This window comes from Papilio machaon, chromosome 19 (genome assembly GCF_912999745.1).
Source record: "Papilio machaon chromosome 19, ilPapMach1.1, whole genome shotgun sequence".
Taxonomy (NCBI): domain Eukaryota; kingdom Metazoa; phylum Arthropoda; class Insecta; order Lepidoptera; family Papilionidae; genus Papilio; species Papilio machaon.
Window position 1 is genome coordinate 2,597,939 of NC_060004.1, and position 27,984 is coordinate 2,625,922.

At 34.1% G+C, this 27,984-nt stretch overlaps 1 protein-coding gene across 1 annotated transcript; it reads right to left on the reverse strand.

Moving 5' to 3' along the window:
- Positions 1-234: 234 nt before the first annotated feature.
- On the reverse strand, positions 235-27,919 carry LOC106721285 (fatty acyl-CoA reductase wat-like). The gene is made up of 10 exons (XM_014516197.2): positions 27,732-27,919; positions 3,903-3,996; positions 2,948-3,070; positions 2,549-2,703; positions 2,303-2,419; positions 2,044-2,153; positions 1,872-1,933; positions 1,519-1,738; positions 1,108-1,288; positions 235-814 (listed from the first exon to the last, which is right to left on the reverse strand). The coding sequence occupies exons 1-10, from the start codon at positions 27,917-27,919 to the stop codon at positions 463-465; spliced, it is 1,602 nt and encodes a 533-aa protein (XP_014371683.2). The 3' UTR covers positions 235-462.
- Between the last annotated feature and the right edge of the window lie 65 nt (positions 27,920-27,984).

Below are 27,984 nucleotides of genomic sequence, written 5' to 3' on the forward strand. Positions count from 1 at the left end.
TTTTTCTATTTTCGATTTACATATGTACATTTATCCGACGTTCTTACAGTGAAGGAAAACATCGTGATGCTGCACATATCTGAGAAGAAATTCAATGATATGTGTGAAGTCAACCAACCCGCATTGGGCCAGCGTGGTTGACTATGGCCTAGTCACCCCTAACTTGGGGTAGGCTCCGAGCCCCTCGGTGGGGACGTATAGTGAGCTGATGACGAATTACAATTTCATGTTTCTAAAAAAATGGGTACAGAATTTCTCGCATTAAATGTTTTCTAAAAGACTCTAAACGACAATGGAAAACCCACTCACAGTTATATTAGATTATAACCTAAATCACAAACAGCTATAGCCGTCACACCGATTTACGAATTGAAACTATGTAGTTCAACAACAAGCTGTTACTGATCATTATAATTCGTACAAAAAATTAAATACCGTTCTATCTATACAACTTAAAGCTTATTACACGCCTATACTGTATCGTAGACCTCCCCAAATTAACCTCAAAAGTACAGCGAATAAAACTGTAGTAAATAGATAATGCATTACCTTGAGTTTATAATGCTTCTTCAGTCCTTCCGGTATTGTATCCATTGGGTCCTTCAATAAATACACTCGAATACCTTTAACGTAACTACAGAAGTAATCTTTCCAGTTTAAATCCTTTAAATTAAAATCGAATATTTCTTTGTCAGCTTTACACAACTCTTTGTAAAGTGACTGTGTGTTATTATTATGGAATTTCCATTCTCTTAATGCGAAATATCCGATGACGGCTGAGAATTTGTCTATCTTCTTATAAGCTTTTCTTAACCTGAAATGAAAGATGAATAATTTTAAATCTTACTTCTTGTATACAAAATATAAAAAAATATTGATCTGACCTTAAAGTAAATTTATGAATAAAAGATTTAAATATATTAATACAGGATAATTTTAAATATATTGTCTAGGGAACTAGAATCTTCCAAAATTATCTCTTACTGGCTGGTAATTGCAAATCTAACACGTCCTTTACAACATCACTTGAATTCATATTATTAAAGGAGTTTTATTTTGAAAATAAATAAATAAATAAAACTTTGATATTTAAACTTGAACACTTACATAGGTTTTTTGCCAATAACCACAGCGATCGCGTCAATGATATAGGCAGGTACCCAATGCATGAAGAAACAGATAAAACTGTACAAGAACTTGGAAGGAGTAATGTAAAAGATGTAGTACCACACGGCTTGCATAGTGGGAACTTCCAGACCATACATTTCGTTGTATCTCATGAAGTTTCCTATATAAAGAACAATGGTTTTAGTTACATCAAAAATCTGGCAAGATGCAGCAAGTCCAATTCTGGTGGATTTTTTAAATGACTTTTTGACCACTCTTTGACTTCCTACACCTATTCGTTGTTGATAGAAGCGTTTATACGATCGGAATTTTCTTTAATTATATTCAAACTCGATATTGAATTTACAGCACTATTATTAATATATTCTTCCATAACATATCCATACTTACTCCAAGTTAATGGTTGTTCTACAGAAGACACGTAGTTATAGACTGGTGGTGGCTGGTCTACTGGCGGTGCATCTTCATGGTTGCCGGGGTAGTCGCGCGCTGTCTTCCATGCTGTTGCTATGCACGCATTCACCACCATGTCACCGGGGACGAGGTCGGCTACAGCCTTTGGATTGCAGTTTAGCGCGTGAAGAAGTCCCACTGCTGCACCAACAACCACCTGAGAAGAGAGAAGTCTATTAAATTGAGAAGAGTTAGGAGACTATTGAGAGACCATTTAAAAAGGTAAAAGGGAGGTCTGCAAAATGGTTTGCAATGCATTACAGGAAAATACTTAAAAATAATTTTATTACCCCAGTAGGTCCGTAAACATTGTCTATCCATCCCGCGATGGGCTCTTTAGCTGTTCCAATCACTGGAAAATATGCGAATAAATTATCATACCGTTTTAATATTCATTTTACTTCATCCAATTTATTAAGCAGATTCTAGAAACACACCTTAAGTGTATTTATTGAAACTTACCTATAGCAGGTCTGAATAAAGCCACAGGCAATCCCTTTGAATATTTCTGCACAATGTCTTCTGCGGCTGCCTTCGTGTATGCGTATGTATTTGGAAAGTCTCCGAGTAAACTGGAAATAGAATAAACATAAGAAACAGAAGAAAAAAAAAGAAGAAGGTAAGAAAAACACAAAATTATTTCCGATGCATATTCGATTATTTCATAGAAGTCAACACCAATTTGAAATCATGGTATTCAATAAAGGTAGGGTCCACTTACCCAGGCGTTATATTATTGATGGTCTTTTCATCCATACTCTCAACCAGGTCGATCAATTTCTCACCGCTTAATAGACTTTCGTAGAACTTTTCTTCTATTTCTTTCAGTGGACAATTGCTGTAACAAGCGTTAAAATATTTTTATAGACAATTTGATTAAGTATGTAGAGACGATAAGGGTCCTTATGTGGAACCTCGTAATAGACTTGATTTTGAATTCGATTGTAATATGATAAAACTTGTATACCTGTATGCTGTGGATATATGTACCATAGCTCTCAGCTTGGAACAGCCACGAGCTAACGTTAATATTTCCCTTGTGCCCCTGACATTGATCTCTACGGCAGTCTTCAGCGCTTCATCGAACCGGACCGTCGCCGCGCCGTGAAAAATAAATTCAACCTGCAAAAGCGCTTTAAATTCAAAAATAATAATATTCTCAAATCACTTTGTGATGATTGAAATCATGACATGTGTTTTCTTTAAAGCAGTTGGATTCTTGTCACTCCAATAACACCGTTATTATTTTTCAAATATTCAGTGATGCGGTTTTGGTTTTCGTCAAGATCGAGTCCGTGATTCTAGATCTTGGTTTTTCTGATTGCTTGTCGTGGTTCATAGAAGATTAAAAAATCAAATAGCGTACCTCATTGAGTAATTTCTGTCTATCTTCGTTACTAATGCCGAGGTTAATTTGACTGACATCTCCTTCCACAATGCTAATTTTCTCGATGAAGTTTGGTTGCACCTTTCTTAGTTTGTCATATAGCTGTAAACAAATTAAAGTAATGTTAGTACGTAAATCGGATTTGTCATAAGAATAAGAGTAGACACTAAGATAATTGAGATAGTGTTTGCTTAAAAAAATATTTAGCCAGCATATTTACGCTCAATCAAAATGTACATTTAATTTACTGATTTACTTATTTCATGCAAAAAAGAACTATAACGAACTAGTGATAAGGAGTTAGACGAACAAAAAAAAACTGAATTTATACGTCAAAATGGTCGATCATTTATTTCGCGATTATTTATTCATTTACGTGATATACGGACGTTTACCAACGTTTTTTTTTTTGGTTAGTATAAAAGTATCAATATAAATAAAGTTTAGAGCTGTATATTTGTTAGCATGTTCTCGGAGACGTGCAAAATCGTTTATGCGCATCGACAAATAATATTTGCTATTCGAATTAACATTGCATTTGAGGTAGCTTGTTTATTTATGTTATAACTAGCGTTTGTCCGTGACTCCGTCCGCGCGGAATTAAAAAAATACTCAATTGCGATGCCAAAATTAGCGAGATTCGTTGAGCCGTTCAGGAGATACCTAATAATAAGCATCCATCCATCCAAACATTCGCATTTATAATATTAATAAGATAAGATAGGCTAATACAATGATTGTAAAACTGTCAAATCAACTGATCTGTCCTGTGTTCTAAATAGCATTTGAGCTTGTAATAAATTAAAAAAGATCTGTACCGTGGGTTTCTATGACATAAAATTGGCACAAAAAAAATCAGTTTTTTTATGATATATCAATAGGTTTTTATTATTAATGCTTTGGCAGTAACAACGGACGGTTACATTTCACTTACCACATCGTCGAACTGTTCCTGTAGCCGTTTTACGATCTCTTTGTTTTTCTTCGGCCTCGCCAACAAATACAACCTCTTGATATCCGAACATGATCTGTAAAAATACATTCATATTGTTATTTTTTCAGATTTAATTTTTACATAACATTATAAATCCAATCTACTTTGATTTTCAACATTTTTGCTACTACTTAGTTAATTCGTTAAAGCCAGTAAGCGTCGCAATAATTATAAATTTTTAAAACTTAGGTACCATTCGATTCATATTGACAATTATTTGGTTCGGTTTATTGGTTTTTGATCTGGAAAGTGTAATGTATTATTGTAAATGTGGGTAGGTTATATTAACCTACCCTACTGGTTTCGTAAAATAAATCAGTCCCCAGCAAACCGCCGTTTGATTTGTACCATATATTACAACTGGCGACGAGTATTTTTTTTTTGTTTGTATTTCGGGTTTATAGTGTTAAATATGCCTTTCGGAAAGTTGCACGAATACGATATTAACGATCGTAACAACTGGAGTGCGTACGTTCGTCTCGTTAAGCAATTCATTTTACTTAACGACATCAGAGAAGATCTACACGTCGCAACACTACTCACGCATGTCGGAGCGGCCACGTACGAGCTGATGTGTGACCTGTGTGCGCCCATGCACCCGGAGACCAAGTCTTTCCAAGCTCTGGTCGAACTTGTCGGAAATCATCTCGAACCAAAAAGATCGGAGATAGCCGAAAGGCACCTGTTTAGACAAAGGCGACAGACCGAGAATGAACCGATAAGCGTGTTTCTGCAAAATTTAAAGCACTTAGCGAAGCATTGCAATTTTGGAGCTACGCTTGAAGAAAATATTAGAGATCAATTCGTCTCTGGACTTCGAAATGAAGTGATGCGGTCTCGTCTGTTCGCGGAATCCACATTGGATTACAAAAAGGCGGTGGAGTTGGCGCTTGCGCTGGAAGCAGCTGAGAAGCATGCGGAAGCGGCCGGCGGCGACGGCCAGGCGTCGGCGCCGGGAGCTTCGGGACTCGAGCAGGCAGGCGGCCTGCATCGCGTGGCCACGGGGGCCACACCGTCGCGGCGCCCCGCTTGCTGGCGCTGCGGCAAGGACGACCACACGGCAGATAAGTGTAGCTATAAGTCGTATAAATGTCATAAGTGTTACAATATAGGTCACTTGGCCAAAATGTGTAAAAAAAATGCTTATAGGGCTGACGGCGGAAGATCGAAACTTCATAATTATATTGATAGTTGTGACTCGGCGAGCGATGCGAGTGATTGTTTACATCATATTATATCCGTTAGTAATAATGTTACGGATGGACCTTACCATTGTACATTGCGTGTAGAAAATATAAACATGGTTTTCGAAATAGATACGGGCAGCAGAATCTCGGCGGTGTCAAAAGATTTTTATGACAAATATTTTTATAATTTACCTATTAAAAAACATAATATTAAATTGCAGTCGTACACGGGCGAGGCGATCGTTCCGCTCGGTTACGTCACAGTGCGAGTAACGAGTGGGAGCGGGACGACCGAGTTACCTTTGTTTGTTATCGCGCGCGGCGGTCCGCCGCTGTTAGGCCGTGTGTGGCTACGAAAACTTAATTTAGATGCCATTAATATAAATAAAATAGGTCTGCCGGCCGATTCGCTACTTATAAATTTACGAAATGAATTTCCTGACGTATTCGGTAACGGGGTAGGCACATTCAAAACAAAAATTAAATTACATTTGAAAGATACAACGCCGATATTTTGCAAGGCCCGTCCACTGCCGTTAGCATTGCGCTCACCCGTCGAGCGCGAGTTAGAACGCTTACAAGCGGAGGGAATTATTTATAAAGTGGATAGGTCCGACTACGGAACGCCCATTGTACCTATAATTAAGCGCGATGGAACAATTAGGATTTGTGGAGATTATAAAGTTACAGTAAACCCTTTATTAAAAGATTTTCACTATCCTTTACCGCGCACAGAAGAGTTGTTTGCAGCGTTAAGTGGTGGCGAACAGTTTACTAAATTGGATTTAAAGAATGCGTATTTGCAAGTAGTGTTAGATGAAGCTTCGCAACCACTAACGGCTATAACAACGCATATGGGTGTTTTTGTGTATCGAAGGGCCCCGTTTGGTTTAAAATGTTTGCCGGAGATGTTCCAAAAATTAATTGAGGAAACTCTAAGCGGATTAGATTGTGTTGTAGCATTTATTGACGATATATGTATCACCGGGCGCAACAGAGAGCATCATTTACAAAATGTTAAAGAGGTATTGTCTCGGTTAGAGGAAGCGGGTTTACGTATTAAATTTGAAAAATGTGAGTTTTTTATGGATGAAATTTCATATTTAGGATATAGAATTGATAAAAATGGAGTACATACAGATAAAAATAAAGTGTCCGCCATTGTAAATTTACCTGTGCCGAAAAATGTATCACAACTTCGAGCAGCTTTAGGCTTAATTAATTATTATTCGCGCTTCATTCCGAACATGAGCACATTGTTAAATCCATTGTATAAGTTATTGGCGAAAGGTAGCAAATGGTGTTGGAATAGGGATTGCGAGCGGGCATTTGAAGCGGTTAAAGAGAAGCTGGTTAGCGGGCCCGCGCTCGCGCACTACTCGCCTACGTTACCGCTGGTACTCGCCGTAGACAGCAGCGCATACGGTCTGGGCGCCGTGCTGGCGCATCGCATGCCCGACGGCAGCGAGCGAATCGTTAGCTGCGCTTCGCGCACACTCACTGATGCGGAGCGGCGCTACAGCCAGATCGACAAAGAAGCATTGGCGATAGTTTACGGGGTAAGCAGACACCATCAATATTTGTTTGGACGTAAATTTACTCTTCGGAGCGATCATAAGGCACTCACATACATCTTCGGACCGAAACACGGCATACCACAAACGGCGGCTAGTCGACTGCAGAGGTATGCTGTTCGTCTGGCGGCATACGACTTCGACATCGTCTTTGTATCGACAGATAAAAATGGCAATGCCGATGGCTTGTCCCGTCTACCTCAGCCAGCGTCCAGTAAGTCGAGGGAGGAGGACGACGCCGCGACTTACTTACATTTTGTAGAAGACAGTTTCCCTCTTAGCCACAGGGACGTGGCAAAGGATACGGCGAAAGATGTCATATTAAGAAAGATATATGGATATATCGTGAGCGGTTGGCCACACCAGACCGAAATCGAAGGCGAGAAGCCATATTTTCATCGTAAAGAGGAGTTACACGTCGATCATGGATGCATTGTGTGGGGGTACCGGGTGGTCATACCGGGTACTTTGCGCAAACAAATAGTGGAGGAGGTCCACGCAGGCCACGTGGGCATGGTGAGAATGAAGCAAATTGCTCGCGGCTACGTGTGGTGGCCGCGACTCGACGCGGAGCTGGAGGAACGCGCACGCACGTGCGCCGTGTGCCGCGATCAGAGGGACGCGCCGCCACGCGCCACGCCCGTGCCCTATGCATGGCCCTCGGAACCGTGGACCCGTTTACACGCGGACTTCCTACAACATGGTGGTCGACATTACTTACTCGTCATCGACGCCCATTCTAAGTGGATCGAGATATTCCATATGAGTGGCGGGACATCTGCGTCTTCGGTGGAAAATAAATTCAGAGAATTATTCGCTAGATTTGGTCTTCCTAGACAAATGGTTACGGATGGAGGGCCACCTTTCACTTCTCGTGAATTTGAGGAGTTTTTGAAGAAAAATTGTGTAGACCATATCGTGACGGCACCGTACCATCCGTCAAGCAATGGGGCGGCAGAAAATGCAGTGAAGACCGTGAAAAAGGTCATCAAGAAAGCTCAATTAGAGGGCGAAAATATCGATCGCGCGTTAAGCAAATTTTTAATGCAGTATCGCAACAGTACACACTGCAGCACGCAACGCGAACCTGCTGTGGCCATGATCGGACGGAGGCTGCGCACGCGTCTGGATCTGCTGCGGCCTGCTGCCGCCACCGGCGAGGCCGTGGCGCGCGCGCAAAGCAAGCAGCGGCAGCACGCGGGGGGAAGCGCGCGCGTCCTCGCTGTCGGCGACGCCGTACTCGTTAGGAATTACGGGAGAGGAGATAAATGGATGGAGGGCATAGTGACAGAACGCACGGGCAAGGTTACCTATGCGGTTAATACAGGTGATAAGATAAATACCCGCCATATTGATCAAATAATTCCTAAGAAAAATTCTCGTCACTCTTGGCATGTTCCTATTCAAAATGAAACGAATGAAGATAGTGAGCGTTCGCACGTACAGGTGGACGACATTGCTGAAACGGGAGTACCAGGGGCGCGCGAAATCGATAATCCGAATATCGCCGCGAGAACACATGAAATTCCGTGTACATCTTCGTTCGAAACTAATCTCTCGCCGGAGCTTTCAATTCCCACTCCAACACCAGAGCAAAAGCGTTATAATTTAAGGCCACGAAAAATAAAGTAATAAGACTTTAAATAAAATGCACAAAGTACTGTGTACAAGTATTCCCATTACCTTTATTACATTAATGTTATTTCTCTTGTCTGAACTGTATTGTTTTTTTTTTATTTACTTTTCCTACTACATTATAATTCATAAATATAAAATAAACATTTATATGTGTTAACTGTTAGCATTAAGATTTTTTTTTACTATAACAAAATTAGTGTGTAGATGTTAACGTCAACGATTAAATGTAAGTTTTTTTTTTGTAATTATTCCAAATTCTACATAATTTGTTTCACTAATTCGAACGGACAACATTTTAAGAACGGTGTGTATGATAATAACTTTGTTACTTTTACACTGTTGTGGCAACCAATTTACGTTTATATTAATTAAGTTTTTCTTTTGTTGACCAGTTACTTAAGTTTGTTCTATTGTTATTGCTTTGCATTATATTTTATCTGGAGAGGGATGTTGTAATGTATTATTGTAAATGTGGGTAGGTTATATTAACCTACCCTACTGGTTTCGTAAAATAAATCAGTCCCCAGCAAACCGCCGTTTGATTTGTACCATATATTACAGAAAGCATGCTAAAATACCACATTATTTTCTTCACATTCTCTTAAAGACATTACATTTAGAAATGTGTACTTCACAATGGTTATTTCTTGTAAAGACAGTATTACGTACATTAGAACTTTATATTCTATGTAAGTTCCTCGGACAACACAATGATTGACATCGGTTTCGTGGTATGGAGTGCTTTGAATGCAGATTGTACGCTCTTTGTGGCTGTAAGAGTCGCATAGAACTTATACGGATCCGTTGTTATAACTGTTATCTTTTAAGATATAATCTAATATATGTTTTAAAAGGAAAATATAGAACAGAGGAAAAATCCAGTTTAACCCAGCAAAAGTTGCAATGTCATCAAAATTTTAAGTGCAAAGGAAAAAAATAATTTAAGACATGTTTAAACACGTTTTTTTTTTTCTATTTATATATTATATGTACTCTCATACATTTCACCCAATTAAGCTGATCACGGTGTTATATTTTTGGTCTATTATTTAGACAGATAAAACCTGTTAATTTTTGCATGAAAACAAATATTGCAAATTATTGTTCGTCCTATCAATGATCTACATCTATGCCAAATCTCAGCAAGATTTGTTTATCCGTTCTGGAAATACCTTCTAACAAACATCCGAACATGCGCATTTATAATATTAGTAAGATTAAGAATAAAATTGCACTTGTTTATTTGCAAAATAGGTATTTAATTTACAATAAGAACAAAGCAACTCTCTAATTAGTATGTAATATGCAACCAGGTCAAGTTCAAGTATGATTACTATGCAATAAGTGACATATAGTTATATGTTTATTGGGTTATATAATAGTTTTATTATTTACCGTGAAATACCTCTGGCGTGACATTTGTATTAACACATATAGTTGTCTCTGTTTTATCAAATAGAAAGAAAGAGATGACAATATGTATTTTGGCATGCGAGATTTATGTACCTCTATTATGCCTCTTTTAAATGTTTATTTATTTATTTATTTGTTCGTCATCATCATCAGCCCACTTTACGTCCCCACCATTGACAACAACGCTGGCCCGGTGCAGTGCGGATTGGTTGACTTCACTATCTTTGAATTTCTTCGCATATATGTACAGGTTGCATCGCGTTGTTTTCCTTCACCGTAAGAACGACAGATAAAAGTCAAACGCAAAAAACGCATAAATCGAAATATACGTGGGCATATGGCGGGATTCGAAGCCATGACCTACAGATTACAAGGCAAGGGCTTAACCTCTGAGCCACTGACGATCGACGTTTGGTAGTTCTATTTTACATGAAATGCATCGAACGATTTAGTAAATAACAATTGCAATTTACTATTTTACTAGCTGTCGCCCGCGTCTCCGTCCACGCGGAATTAAAAAAAACTTAATAAGCAAAGGTGGGCATTAACTCGTTAATCCGTTAATCGTTAATTAACGAAGTTAACATTTTCCTTAACGGATTAACTTTTAAGTTAAATTCAAAAAGTGTTAACGCTCTTGTTAACTTCCGTTAAATTCTACTTCCGTTAATTTAGTCCGTTAATTGTTACAATAGACACTTATTGACGTGTTGTCGTTTTTATTTAAATTATGCATCAGGCTACATTCGTAAGTTCGGCTATGTTCGGCAACCGTCGGCGAGTCGAATGGTGAACGAGAACGAGAGAGAACGAGAACGAGCGAGTGTGATGCATGTTATACAATACACCGAGCGGCCGGGATAGACGTGATCAAAAGAGTACCACAGAATCCTTGTTAGAAAATAGTGACGATTTAAACAAACTTACCTCTATCAAATATTGCGAAGTTTAGGCGCTAGACACCTTCAAAGTTTAATAATTATTTCACATTTACACAAATATCTCGAAAAGTGTCTATTACATTTTATTCACATTAAAACTGGTTTTGATTTATTTAACATCACTTTTTTTAGAAAAAGACTTTGTTATAAAATCAACATAAGATTCGAAAACACGTTACTCTTAATACAATAATTGTTATACGTGAGACGCAGTCTATTACAAGAGATAAACTCTGCGTTGAATTGCAATCAAAATAATCGAGATTACTCTTCAACGTCGTACCTAAAATACTACTAAACTTTGTTGCAGACAAAAATTTTTATTTTAATGTTGGAGTTTAAAGACAACAAAAAATATAAAAAAAATACTTTATGGTTCATTTGAAAAAGCGTACAAATAGAATTTTTTTGCCATTGCGTAGATAAGAAACAAACAATGAAAAATAAATTTAAAAAGTCGAAAGACGAAATGTGCACGCAATAAACATTCCTCAAAAACAAAAGGGATTTAGGTGTTTATTACCGTCGTTTGTTTTTTTGGGGCTTCTTCATAGTCAACGAAAAATAATTTTAAAAACAACAAAAATATGAACAAAGGATCAAATGGACAGCCCGCACAGAGAATGCGATAACGAACTCGATGGATTTATGGCCCCAACCCTTCTAATTGTCGGGGATGCACGTGCGCTGCGCAAAGACAATAGCGAAGATAATTTGTTTGTTTACAAAAAAAAGTATACGACAAAACGAGAAAGAATGAGGAAAAAGATAAAATAATTATGTTAGTGAAATAATGTTAAACTGTGTTATACTAAATTTAATATATGAAATGTTGGCACAAGTGACCTTTACAAAAAGACATCGATTTTTTTACGTATATCGAAAGTTTATTTTAAAATTAATCGAATGTCGTTGAAAATAATTCAAAACCATATTCTTACTAATTAACTATAACGATTTTATAGGTGATAAGAAAGAGAGAAGACATCACCCGCGATCGGTTGTTTTCGTTATGTCGTGTAACTTATGCTCTATACATGAGAGTAATTTAACTTGATTTAACATATAACAATAGATCGGACGATAGATCATTAGATGATAGAAGTTATCGAAGGCATCTCAGTTGTATAGTTTGATGTGTTGAGATGTATCACTGGATTGGTTATATAGTTTATTTATCAATGTTATAATAAGTTTCCTCCGATGTTAGAAGTTTTATTAATAAATAAAAAGTACGTAAAAAATGATAAGTCTGTTCGTGGGTCCTTAGCTAAAATAAAATAAAAAAATATTACCAAATTATACATAAAATTAAATGTTCAGTTGTTGGAGTATGAGCAAATGAATATCCGGGTGCAAATAGTAACAGATAAATGTAAATACTGTACGAAAGTTTTGATTGTTTTCTTTTGAATATTATCACATGTCTTACTGTTTAATAGAAAATTTGTGTTGTCTAAATTTAGTTAGCTCTCTAATCTGTGACGTCGGATTGTCGATAAAAAAATTGACTGAAAATGTCAATTGTCCATCATTGTCAGTGTAGTATATAAGTGTGTGTAACTAGTGCATGCTATGTCATTATTATGGTACAGGCATTAGTACATCGCTCCAATAGTCTAAATTATATTTTAGTATATTATATAACTAAACTATAGATAGGATTAGCGATCGCCCGAGATTTCGTAAGCGCAGTAAAAAATTAGCCTAAGTTCTATTGAAAGTCTCGACAAAATCGGCCCATACGATTCGGAGATTATTCGTATGGCCATTTCCCGCTTGCGCCTTATACTCGTAATACATATAAACAAAAATTAACTTTAACTGTTAACTTTAACTTGCGTTAAATTTTCATAAATTAAACGCTTTAACGATTAACGAAGTTAAATTTTTATTTAACGAATTAACGATTAACGAAGTTAACTTTTTGATTAACTGTGCCCACCTATGTTAATAAGTAACCTATATGTTCTTCCAGATTTCATCAAGATCCATTTAGCCGTTCTGGAGATATCTTCAAACAAACATCAATCCATCCAAACTATACTTTGTAGTATACAATATTATAAATGCGAATGATACCAATAAATAAGATTTTGTCAGTATTTACTCAGTTTACTTTGTAATTTGTCATCGCCCTCGATCGTGTACTCTTTACGTTTATGTGAATAACTTTATTTAAAAGTAAATATCTGTTACGAAAGGTGAACAACACACAAAGGTCAAAAACATTTAACATTACCACTTTGCGTTAAAGAATAATTTAATTTTTTTACATTATGTAAGCTATTATTTACATATATTATATCTTAAACCTTCACCTTGTAGTTATAAGACCTTGTTATTTATCTGAAACAGATATAAGCTCTTATATATTTTGATATAAGTAATAGATATACAGTTGATTAATACGTGAAGCAAACATTTTGTACCCGTTTTTTAAAAGTCAAATTCGACAAAGTTAATGTGAAGAAGCGCATAAAACTATTTTTATTAGAAAAAAATAATTCCTCAGTTATTAACTAGCCTTTAGGTATAGCTTAGTTTTAGCTGTCGCCCGCGACTTAGTCGACGCAATTAACAAAACTTAATTGGTAGCAAAATGTGTTCTTCCATCCATGTGATATCCGTTGAGCCGTTCTGAAGATAACTTCTAACAAACATCCATCCATACATCTAAAATTACGCTTCTATAATATTAGTGAGATGTAAGATAACTTAGATTGCTAAAAAGCCAATTTAACAAAAAAATATTAAAGATTATGTTTCGAATTATTCTATTTTCAGTGGCACAGATTTCCCCTTTACCTTTATTTAAATCTCATTTCATAAACAGTGTTGCATCAACTTGTATAAATGTCTATTGTTAGTGAACGAATTGCATACAATAGTCGATGTAAAATAAGGGCATGCACCGTTCATTCAAATTACTATTCATTCAATCGTCGTTACAACGATTAAAAGGCAGATGTATATCAAGATAGAACTGAGATATGGAATGTATTGAAATACATACAAATATATGCACAAATACATCTCCTTAAGGCAAAGTATATTCTGGTGCAAAACAATTAAACGGGGTCGTGAGTGCTTTTGAACATTGAAATTATGTTATTTTTAAATCAATTAGAAAGTGATAAAAATTTTAACCTTAATACTCTAATATCCTAATCAGAAACTGTATACTAAATTATTGTATAATAATTAAGTACCTGTAGTGTATTTAATGTGTATTAGAATAGGAATTTTCCTACAAAAGAGCAAAAAAAAATAATGTATACAAGTTTTTCTTCAGAACAAATTCGACAAAAGAAGGCGGATAAGGCAAATTATGAACTGTCAAGTATGAATTGTCTATTTCTTTTATATTACGTATGCTTTTAAATGTATGCTAACAGAGGATAATTTAACAACATCTAATCTCTACATATTAAAAAAATTAGTGTCTGTACTCGTACGTATTATCGAAAGAAAAACATATTTTGGACACACGACTTTTTACGTAACTGATATCGAAAAAACAATTTTTAAAATTTTTGTCCGTCTGTCTGTATGTTCGCAAGGCCACGTTTGCTACGGGTAATCTCCAGAACGGCTGGACCAATTTTGACAGGACTGTGTCGGGAATATTATAGGTTACTTTCTGTTTTAATCCTGCGGTGACCAAGTCGCGGGCGACCGCTAGATTTATATAATATTCTCGTTTATTATGCTAGTTTTATGGCGAGTAAAATCATTCTGTAAAAAGCTCAATCTAATTTAAAATGCTGAGTTCTAATAGCTGGTATTTATATATAATTCAATACATTACACGACATTGAACTTTAGTTTGCTAGTTCGTGCTGGATTAGATGTTTCTTTTAATCCTAAATTATACGGTTACGTAGTTTTTAATAGTGTTCAGAGGTAGCGACAATCATGTTATTGAGTATGACGAATGACGTCAGTATTTCTTTATAAAAAAATATTTAATATTTATAAACTTGTTGAACATGTCAGTTGTAATCAATCCTTCTGATCATTATTTCATCACCTTTACCACTTTTGTGATTAACTGATTAAAATGAGGAGAAATATTAGAAAATAAAAAAGCACTGTCTTCCTCTACTACTTTCAGTGAACAGTGGTAGACGCCAGCAACAACATCTGTTGCATGAATTTGCCGACTGTCGAGTCGGCAAATTACGTTACGAAACCATGACCACTAGAACACAGGAGTGAAGTGGAAGCAATTCCACTTTTCATCTGACAAGTGTGTATGCCTATTTTAGGCCTTCATTCTCCTATATTTTCATTCCTAATATGAAAAGGATGGGAAGGGGAAGTGAATTTGATGGAGGAAAGGACGCATAAGAAAAGGTAATCTCTGTTCGTATTGGTCCTCTGTTAATTAAATGTAGGAAAGACATTTGAAATTGCGGATGTCTATGGACAGCGGTCGCTTTACTATATAAGGTTTTCCTAGCTCGTTTGCCATCTTATTAAAAAAATACTGTACTTACTTCGTCACTCCTTGATTCTTAGTGGATGACAAAAATAAAACCGGATCAATCAGAGTGATGGGTGTTAATATCTTTATGCTTGAACTATTCATTTATTACGTCATAGTTTAAAATGATAACTGACTTTAAAAGCGTGATGTTTATTTGTTATATAATTTATAGGACACGCTGCGCCTTTATCTGACATCGTAAGAGCGTATTGTCCCTCTACTTACCAACGATGCATTCAGCATTTTAATTTATCATTCACTTTTGATATAAGCTAATATAACCTTTATTTTACATATTAATAATGCCTTATATCCTTTAAAGAATAAAACAATCATTTTATACGATCATCGTCAGTTTTATTTTGATAGATATTGAGAAGAGTTTCGTTTGTTTTAGCTGTACTTGTCTTGATGTCTGTTCTCATTAATTTTTTTTCTATAATAGTGAGAATTATTAAGCGAAAAGCGATTAGAGAGCGTTTTAGTTATCCTTGCGTTTTCACTGACTTGACGTTCATACAAGAAAATTAAGTTATCTGTCTTTCAGTTTGAAAATCATGATATAAGAATATGATTCTTTGTAAATATTATGATAGAAAAAAAATAAGAATATTAAAGCGTACAAGTTGACGATTTTTTTTAAAGATGTGACGTTTTTAGCTTAGATTTAACATTTTCTTGATAGACTGTTATATTTTCCCATTTATTTATGTGGAAGTTGTAATTAACAATCCTTATTATGACTAACACTTTAAAACACCTTATTTATAACCATAATAAACGATATCACTATAAAATAGTGTCATATTGGTACGCCAGACAAACAGACGTTGCGATTTTTTTTGTATACAAGTCACGCAGTTCTCTGGAACGTATATTTACAAAATACTACTCGGTGAGAATACTAGCCATGTATAACTGTACAAAATACATTAAGCTATTTAACCTATGTATGATTCAATGCGCAACAGTTTACAATGATAGACTGTTAAGCCAGTTACACATCTTCAGTTTTAACTGAACATTTGGAGTGTGTGTAATCGGCTTTACAGTACGCGGACGATAAAAACTTTAGATGAAGCTTTTTATACCAAAAACATTTCATCCATAAAACTTCGACTAAATAAATTATTCCACTTAACAATTGCTTAAAGCAATTATTAAAAATGTATTAACATAATTATGTACTTTAATTTTAATGTTAATAAAATGAAAAGTAAAATAAATAGATTAATTAACATAATGAAATTTATTAAATCATTTTTATGTAGCTATTTTTTGTTGTTTACGGTAATGTTTGCCGATTTGCCTTCACGCCAATGTTCAGCACATCTCAAATACTTACTAATATATGAATGACATCAGATGTGTATAACAACATAAGTATTTTCACAAATATTGAGATATTTGTTATCATCGATATAATGGACTTACAGATAAGACGGACGTTCGACCGTAGTGTCAAGAGCACAGAACAGAGAAAACCAAGACCAGTTTCTGTTTTTAATACTCAACCCAAATATGGCTGGTAGTTAACGTTTCCCTCTCTTCCTTAAACATTGTTTTTCGATTCTTCAGGTTGGATATAACAGTTATATCAGATACTATCTTCAACATATCATACTAATATTATAAATGCGAATGTTTAGGTGGATGGATGGATGGATGTTTGTTTGAAGGTATCTCCGGAACCGCGCAACAGATCTTTATGAAAGTAGGCAATTGTGGAACATAGTCTGGAAGAACACATAGGCTACTTATTTTTTTTTTTTTAATTCCGCGTGGACGGAATCGTGGGCGACAGTATAAAATATAAAAAAAAAGACTTTTGTCTGTAGCGTGATGCGTTAAAAGGTCAATTTGCCACAGTTTTCTAACTTATTTTTAATATTATAAATCAATAATGTTCGTATTAAATCGGTAGCTAAACATTGTAATGAAAGTAGCGGTACATACAATCAATATTGTACCAAATAACTGCTCAATTATATCTTTTTTGTCTGTGTAGGAAACAAATCGTTCGTCTTCTACTGAGATACAATGGTAACTATTGGCCTTGTGGGTCATTTGTGTTGTGTCTCAGGTGATTTCTTTAATTAATAATTTCCCTGCGTCCGGCCTCTATCGCACGTCGGCAGACAAACCTTGACTCGGCGGTTGTGCAACACATCGATGCGGGGAAATCGAGCGAAATCGCAACGCGAGCGTGGAAGGACCTTAACACACCCTGTTTAAACTAGTTTCGTATAAGATGATTAATGAGGAGCAATCATATCGCCTAACAGTAATCAACCGTTACCCAACAACTGAATCAAATTTATATTTAATATTTAGACTTTAAATTGACTTATAAAGTTAGTTCCAGATAAAATAAACTCCTTTAAGATTACGTAGCTGAACTTGAAAAAGCAAATCTCAGCAGATAATTGTGTTTTTTTTATATTTTTGTCTTATTGATGATACAGGAAACTTCTAATCAGATCTAGATAAATAAAAATGGAAAGCTTCTAAATCACAGAGGAAAGAAGCAAGAAGCACGATGTTGATATTACAAATTAAATATTTTTTTATAAAACAAACGACATCTATAGACTCTTGTTTCGTATTTTTTGTACATCATTCTTATGCTAAATTACAATAGTGAGTTTAACGTTTTATTTACAATTAATATTTATAGACAAATAGTTATGGTTAAGAAATTTTAACAACGTAGAATATTAATTTACTTTGTCATGAACATACTTTGTAAATTATGCCTTCTGTATGATTATACGCTAAAATTCGCAAGTAAATAAGATTTCAATCCGTATCGTTGGTAAAATACTCGCTGTTGCCCGCGACTTCATCCGCGCGGAATTAAAAAAAAAGTAGCTTAAGTGTTCTTCAAGACAATGTTCTACATTTATGTCAAATTTCATCGAGATCCGTTGAGCCGTTCTGGAGATACCTTCAAACATACAAACATTCATCCATCTAAACATTAGCATTTATAACGTTAGTAAGATTTGCTATCTGAGATCGTAATAAAAAAAGGAGTTAATTAAAGTAATTATAAAAGTAATAAGTAATGTAAGTATTATAATTATGCGTAGCAGTGGTCCTTTTTCTTATTTAATTTATATTTAATTTTTATCACGAGTATAACTAAGTAATTTAAGTTATTATTTGATTTTATCTTCCACTTAAATATATTTTTTGCCTTTTTAGTATAAAAAATGTAAAAGAAACTTATTTGCTTATATATAAAAATTATTCAAATCTATGTATATTGTTTAGTAACAACTAGTCTTACCAATATTATATGGTTATGTTTAGATGGATGGATGGATGGATAGATGAATGAATGAATGTTTGTTAGAAGGTATCTCTGGGACGTCTCAGCGGATCTTGATAAAATTTGGCAAAAATGTAGAACATGGTCTGGAAGAACAGATAGCCTACTCATAAAGTGTTTTTTTTTTAAATTCCGCGCGGACAATCAATATGTGTAAAACAACATTTATATACCAGAACAATTTTTACTTTAATTTATACTTCATATTTGAAGGTCATCAAACTCAAATAGAACTATGGAATGTTTTCATTTTTTGTTCCTTCAAGCGAGTAGAGTAAAAAAAACAGTATGTAATTTTTTATTTTTTACATTTATTTATTTAGTCGAATTAAATGCAAATTAGTAAATATGTTTACACATCTAATTTACTGAATACTGACAATGACATTTATTGTTTACTGACTGTCGCCCGCGACGCTGTCCGCACGAAATTAAAAGGAGCCTATGTGTTCTTCCAGACTATATTCTATGCAAAATTTCAGTGAGATCCTTGCAGCCGTTCTTGAGATACCTTCTATTAAACATCCATCTATCCATACATCCAAACATTCGCATTTATAATATTCACAGGTGGGCACAGTTAATCGAAATGTTAACTTCGTTAATCGTTAATTCGTTAATTAAAAATTTAACTTCGTTAATCGTTAAAGCGTTAAATTCCCGAAAATTTAACGCAAGTTAAAGTTAATCGTTAACAGTTAACCATACCAAAATTATACATACTACTTTAACAATTATGGTGGTGACACTTGTTTAAAATATTAATTTGTTTATTTTAATTATGAAAATTAATTTTTATTATTTTAAAATTAATTTTATTAATATAAAAATTATTTTTATTAATATAAAAATTATTTTTTATAAATATAACAATTAATCTTAATTCTATAAGACATTAGTATTGGAGACAAGTATGGATGCATTATAGTATATTTCATTACGAGTGCGGAAAGCCTGTCATTGCAAAGTGTTCCGACAAATGTCTACCCGACCCGAGGCGCAGCCGAAGGTGAGGGTTGACAGTTGCCACAAGTTTTAATGACAGTTCCGCCCATGTACTAAACAACTATTTTTAATACAGTTGCGAAAAAATGAAGCAATTTAATATAATAATAAAAACACAATAAACTCAAATAACTAAAATGTTTGGAAAATGGCGCCAACCGTCAAAGAATACTAACAGAGATTTTTTTTTGGTTTTCTTCACCCATTCTGGGTAGGAAAAGGGAACTATGCCCAAACAGCCAAGTCTTTAGTAGATCATTTTTATTGATATGAAATGAAAATGAAATTTAATGAGATGAAATAAAATGAAACCAACCTAATTCATTGAATCAAATCATTAAATCAATCATAAAAACTTCGTGGTTGGCTTTTTTTTAACAGATGTTATTTTGACAGTTGGGAAAGAGAACGCACGAGTTTGGAAAAGCTAAAGAAAAAGCACGAGTAAAAAAGTGTTCTTAATACAGTTGCTTAAAAAGTGGCGTATTGCAGGGACGAAGAGTGTTCGGAATGTGGGCTATTACATACTCGTGATTTTATAGACTCGTTATGAAATATACTATTTCGAATCTTCTTTTGATTTTGTCCTATTGGTCACGTCTTTCCCGGACGCTCTGATGCATCACACTTCACATATATCAATTATCAACTCGTTCGTTCACCATTCGAGTCGCTGACAGTCGCCCGACATAGCTGAACTTACGAGCGTGGCGTGGCGCGCAATTTAAACAAAAAGACAGCACGTCTCCAAGTTTCTAATTTAACGATTAACGGACTTTTATTAACGGAAGTTGAGTTTAACGGAAGTTAACAAAAGCGTTAACACTTTTTGAAGTTAACTTAAAAGTTAATCCGTTAAGCAAAATGTTAACTTCGTTAATTAACGATTAACGGATTAACGAGTTAATGCCCAGCTCTGATAATATTAGTAAGATCGATTTATTTTCGAAAGTTTAAAATGTCGAAACAAGTCTGTGATTTCATTACAGCTTTTTAAAGGTAAAATTCTTATTATTATTATTTCTCATTTCTATTAATTCGACTTTACATAATATGGTATGCACTGGTAAATGTATGGTGCATTTTATTCATATAATATTAAGTAAAACGCAATAACCTCTCTTCTCATAAAGGTAATATTTTGTTTCTGATATCACTATTTTTTAATAAAACAAATAAATATTAAAACCAATAATCTAGACTAGACGAAGTACATATAATATCATATTACCTCAAGGTCGCAATGGATGGATTTTGACGTCCCTAAGTTTACTTATTTTCGCCTTTGGATCGAAACGTTACATTCGGGTAATCGATCTGAACTCAATGAAACATTTGTCATTTGTTAATCACAGAAATCAACTAATCAAAGACAGGAGGCATTAGAAATAGCATTATTAATAGCCGTTCAAGAATCTTGTTAGACCAGAATAATTGTAATAGATCATTGCTCAGTTGTTTGAAATCGTTTAAATATGGAATGAAATAAGGAAAAATACGGAACAACAATTATTTATGCAATATAACCGCTACTTCAACTAACCTAACATATTGTTGGCTCTATTTGATTCAAAGAAAATAAAAACGGATGACAATTTTGTGGCCATGCAGATGTTATGACAGTAGAAACTCAAGGCAATATTTATTTTGTAAAGATTAAGGAATATTTTTACTGCAGCGAACAAGGAAATAGAGAGCGAAGAAGAGCGTCGGTGGCTCAGGGGTTAAGCACTTGACTTGCAATCTGCAGGTCCTGGGTTCGAATCCCACCATGTACTAATGTGTTTTTCGATTTTCGATTTACATATGTACATTTATCCGACGTTCTTACGGTGAAGGAAAACATCGTGATGCAACCTGCACATATCTGAGAAGAAATTCAATGATATGTGTGAAGTCAACCAACTCGCACTTGGCCAGCGTGGTTGACTATGGCCTAAACACCCCTAACTTGGGGTAGGCTCCGAGCCCCTCAGTGGGGACGTATAGTGAGCTGATGATGATGAACAAGGAAATACTCATCCTATAATATCCACCTATGAAAACCTCTAATAACCGCTCAGTTTAAATACTTTTTTTCTTATAACTTGAAATATACTTAGAGCGTTGGTGATGCAGTTATTAAGCATCTGACCAGACCGGGCCATAATCTACATGTCCGGGTTCCATGTGTTATTGAATTCCATAAATAGAAAACATCGCGATGCAAACTTAACATATCAGCGAAGACATTCAAAGACATGTGTGAAGTCAAACAAATCGCACTGTTTCAGCGTGACAAAAACAACAATAATGAATAAATGGTCTTTATATTATATTAAATCTTACAATGTAAAAAGTCAAGGATGTCTATCTAGAATATTAAATGTATAGTTTTTATTAAAAATGTATTAACATTTGTTCAAATTAGTTTTTCTGTAAATGTGTTTTTATGATAGAGCTTTGAATGTTTAAAATGGCATTGAGCGCTATTATAATTCGCATTTCTTATTGAGGTGTTTAAATTGACTTCAACTATTAAGTTTAAAATTTATACTGATAAAGATTATTTATTTTTTAATAATATATAACCTTGTGTTTTAACAAAATAAGCATAACAAATAATAAATATGTCATATATATAAAACTAACTATGTTTATCTTTAAACGATATTTAAGACCAACTTAAAAGTAAGATTCAAAAAATGAAATAACATAATCATACAGAGCAACTACCGCTCGCGTCGTTTTATTTTTTTATAAGGTGTCAAACTATCAAGCGGCCATCTGAATTCACCAAAAGAGCGAAGAAACCGCTGTCCATAGACATCCGCAATTGCAGATGCGTTGCCTTTAAACCATAGAGGAGGAGTCGCACAGAAAAAGTATGTTTCTCCTTCCTATGCGTTTTTCCTCCATCGAACTCACTTCCTCTTCCCATTCTTTTCTTATAAGAAAAGGGTGGGAAGGGAAAGGAGACTAAATTAGACGCAATACCATGACCATACTCATCAGAAAAAACGCCAATTCACGCCTGTCTTTTGTGTGGTCATGGTATTGCACCGGGCAAGCCAACCAAAACAGATGTTGTTGTGCTGGCGTCTACCACTGTTAAAATCTCATGTCAAATATCAGGGCCATTTAGACGTTACTTAGTTTAGATTTCTTATACTAAGCAAAACTGAGATATGTAAAGTTTAACTGACAGTTACAATTTTGCCTACACACAAAGTTTTCCACAGTCCGTCTGTCCAGTTTAAACTCAAGGTGTTTAGAAGGCTTAAGCTACATTTTCTCTTTGTGCTGTCTAATTTATATTCATAGAAGCGATTTAAATCCGATGAGAATTTTATCAAGGATCCGATAACGTTAAAACGGTATTCTAATACGCATTATCGTAAAAATGTAGGTTAGAGTATTGTTAAAAAAATGTATGAACATATTAATAGTTTTAATTCAAATTCACGAAATGGCCTTGATGATATTTTCACGAAATGTAATAAAATTCAACATTAATCGAAATTTCCCAATAAAGCAAATTTAAATTTAGATTGTAAACATTTTGTGTTTTGCAAATAACGATGCAATAATTTTGTTAATAGTAATTTTATTTGATATAATTCAAACGTAAAACTGTGAAATAATCTGTAATCTAAAATAGTTGTGCCACAAATTATTTATTAATCTTTGCAATCGATTTATTGTTTTGATCCATAATTAAAATTACTCTTATGATAACAATTTAAATAAACTATTTAAATAGTAACTACATGTAATTTAATTCGTTATTATCAGTTAAAATGGAAGCAATAACATTATACTGTGAATTTAAACCACGATTGTAAATAATTCGACATAAAAATACAAATTATAGTTACATTTTTAAATCTTACTAATATTATAAATGCGAGTGTTTGAATGTATGGATGGATGTTTATTAGAAGGTATTCACAGAACGGGTGTATGGAAGAAAACAAAGGCTACTTAGGACCCCGGAAATATGTACGGTTCCCAATGGATACGTTTGAATTATATATTTACTTAATAATAATTTCGCAACGGTTAAACACATCTTATTTAAATTCAGCACAGATAAATTATGTCGTTTCGAGTAAAGCACGAGATATTTTTCACCCTTTTTTTTCTAAATCCCGCGCAGACGAGGTCGCGGACAAAAGTTAGTCCAATATTATACTTTACACGAATTGCAACGCGATTTTCATTGCCGAAATACTTGCACAAAATATATTATTATTTAAAAAAAACAGAGATGAAATGTTTTGTATACGTGCCTAGGCAGTCATGGTCAAGTTTATACCAAATTTTGTTCGATTCTGATGAAAATAGCTTTAAGGACTTCTTCTTTATGTTAAACTAGCTTTTACCCGCGACTCCGTCCGTGCGGAATAAAAAATAGAAAACGGGGTAAAAATTATCCTATGTCCGTTTCCTGGTTCTAAGCTACCCGCCCACCAATTTTCAGTCAAATCGATTCAGCCGTTCTTCAGTTATAAATAGTGTAACTAACACGACTTTCTTTTATATATATAGATAGATTTAACTGTTTTAAATTTCTTGTTCATTTGTTGTCGCAAACTCCTTAAAAATTGATACGAAGTTTTCACTTAAACAAATTAATTTATAGATATTGCTTAATAACTTGCCTTTCGATCATAGTGAGCTTTTTTTGCAACATCAATGCGATCTTCCGTCAAGATCTCAAGGTAATCGACCAAACTGACAAAATGACCTCTGTTTCATATTAATGAACCATTTTAAATGCAACTATTACTAAAGTTTGTAATATGTTGACAGATTTTTTGCGCAAATCTTATGCATTAATTGCCTAAAAGATAAGCGGATCTATAAATTGCAGAGGTATTGAGAAAAGGTTAGCGCTTTATGGAGATATTTTGCGGAGAGATTATAGTTCTATAAACAAGAGAGTAGTAAGCTTTAATGTAAATGACTACAAAGGTATAGGAAGAACGAAGAAAGTATGAATTAGATTCGCGAAAGACGATATGCTTAAGGATGGAGTAAATTCAGATATGACAAATGATAGAGATGTATAGAAGAGAAGATAATACTGTGCCGAAAAAAAGGCCAGGAAGGTGATTATGATTACATGCCTTCGTATTCTATGCGAATTGATAGAATATGTTGAATGTCTTCAGTGTACTAAAATGATTTTTCGGAGCAATATTTCTTGGTAGCGAAAAAATAATGCCACTTTAGGTGGATAAACTAATAAAGTTCAAGGTTATCATGTTAGATGGGCAGATGGCAGTTATTTACTTTGGACATAGTCGTGCTGTCCTACACGTTTGTTTAGCTAATTATAATATCCGGTTTGGTACAAATCTTCCTATTGTAAACTTACCGTCATTTATTTTATATCGATATTTATTTAAAAGATATATCTTACTAATATTATAAATGCAAATGTTCAGATGGATGGATGTTTGTTTGAAGGTATCTCCGGAACAGCTAAACGGATCTTGATGAAATTTGGCACAGATGTAGAACATAGTCTGGAAAAACACATAGGCTACATATAGTTTTTTTTAATGCCGCGCGGACAGAGTCGCGAGTAACAGCTATTGATATTATAACCTATCTTTATTTTGATCGTAATTTCTGCCTATCCCTCAAGGTTATGGGCGTGAGAGATCTCTTCCATGTCTTTTAACAATTTCATAAATGAGTCACATTTGAATATAAAAAAAAATACATTGAAATATAAAAATATGTAGACATTTCAAAATCAACATTTATTGTATGAAAAATTAAATCATTAATGTTTTTTTTTATTTCTTGAAGAAATTAAATTTTGCATTCATAATTATGTTTGATTAAAACAAAACACGTGCAGAATTTTTAACAAGCCTATCTTAAGTTTATCACGTTTCCTCAAGCAGACAATCCAGTTTCTTTTTTACGACGTTGACTACGTAAAATATCAATATTATAAATTTTATAGTCTATTAAAAGTATTGTAAAGAGATGTGCTTAATTTTTTTAAGGTCAAGATAAACATAGATACGGTGGCTGCATGATATAAAAGCTCTGTAGTTTATTATAAAATTTACTACGTACTAAAAATCGAATGTAGTCATAACTAGGAAGCAAAGTTATTTAATACTTAACCAAATACTTTAATTATATTCATTAGAACAGTTTTAGGTACATAAATATAAACGGTAAAACACCTGCTCCCTGCGGTCCTTTTCCTAAGCACTTTTATGTTGTAAGCAAATGTTTAGATGAATGGATGGATGGATGATTGAAGATATCTCCAGAATGGCTCAACAGATCTAGATGGAATTTGACACGGTTATAGAACATAGTCTGGAAGAACACATAGGCTACTTATAAAGTTTTTTTTTAATGCCGCGCGAACAGAGTCGCTTGCGACAGCTAGTTAATAATATTCCACGTGACAAGAATCCACGTGACTATTCAAATATATTAGCATAGTTATCGTTTTCAATTAACATCTAATATATGAGTAACGATCGCAGACGCAATGCAATCAAAAACATATCCTTTAAGGATACAGTACAAGTATTGTGACCTCTCATCGCCGAGATTGTAACTCTACATTACTTAGATAACAACAAGTACTCTTTGTTGTGTTATGGAAAAATACAGATTACATATTTATCTGTCATTTATTGCAATTTACGATACAATGTTAAATCTAAGATTTATATTGCAAAGTGACGAATAGTGACATTATTTCGTGGAACTTTGAATACCGTGCTACTTGTAAAAAACTTTATACAGATAAATAAAATTGGAGTATCTACGAGTATACGTGATATTTCAAACACATGATCTATATTATTACCGGCACTTATAAAAATAAAACAATTTTTTAAATTGTGTGTCAGTCTGACCGCAATCTTCGCGCTTATTACCAGTAATCTCTGTAACAGCTGGACAGATTTTGACGGCACTTTTAATAGAAATTAACGTTTGTATGTAGAATTGGGAGTGTGAAAAAAAAATAATATTTATTTTTTATATATATTTTAAAACTTAATTATTAATTTTATCGATATGTAACGTGAAAAACGAAAAATAATTTTTTTTCAATTTATTACAGGCGATTTAAAATTAAAATAAATAGTCACGTGAATGTGAACGATAGCCACAATACTTGTGACGTCATAATGTTTAGCAAATTCATAATGGATATGTTCCGATATGCACTGCGACCATTGTACAGTGTGACGTCAATTCAGTATACTGGCAGTCCATAACGGAACGAATTTTTCTACAGTGATAGCACTGTGCAGTGCTCGCAGTGAATATCGGAACATACCCAAATGCATCGTTTACAGCTATTATACGTCAGCTGTCAAGTTGACAAAAACATTGTAAATGAAATAAAACAAAGCTCAAAGCACTGTACTTATCATCTCTGTATACTAATACGAGTAAAAAATAACAGTATGACGTCACACGCGTTCGGATTTGTTCGGCGCGTCTTCGGTACTGGATTCAAAAATTAATTTTGATTTTGATATAACTTATTAATTATTGCGATAAATAAAAAAATAAAAATTGTTTTGCTATAAAACTTATAGATGATCTTTCCATTTCTCAAAGAAAAAAAAATTTTTCACACACTCAATTAAATGTTCCTTTAAAATAAAACTGCTAATTGAAATAACATTATATAGTTCCTTACAGACGAAGAGCAACTGCCAGCTCTTAGTAGTTAAACACGTGATTTTTACTCATACTAACGCAGAAATATTTAATTTATAACCTGGAAAATCCTTGATACCATTTATAGTTTAGTTCTATGCAAGCATTTACCTTGAACTTCTATAAACACATTTGTATTAAAATATATATCTGTGTGCACGTGTTCAACGGTGAAAACCCACAATAAAGAAAAATAGACGGACAATAGAAACATGATATTTTAATCTATAAAATCTTCGCGAATAATTTATGGAAAATCTTAAAAATTAAATTTAATTATTTGCGTTACTTCCACGTCTTGATTTTTTAAGCTTAACAGTGTTGCGAATATTTTGTTTTTGAATTTACTTCATAGATATGTAGGTCTATAGGTATCTTATGTACCTACATAGATTTTTAAATTCCCAGCTTTGATTGAAATAGTAACCGGTTTTAATATAAACATTTTTTTTTTATTTTTATGTATTAATTCTAATAGGTAACTTACCTTAGCAATTTTTCTACCAACAATTTTCCGAGGAAACCCGTACCACCGGTTAGGAATATTGTAGCTCCATCAAACAGTTTTCGTATCTGAGACTCCCCGAGGGCATTATTTTCATCTACCATGTGTAGATATGTAATGTCGCCTCCTTGCTTATCTTGTGTATGATCCGATTCCTCTGACACAGCCATAACTATAACAAAAATAAAAGGAATCCTTTATTTAATATTCTAAGCACGTTTCTTTTTTTATACAA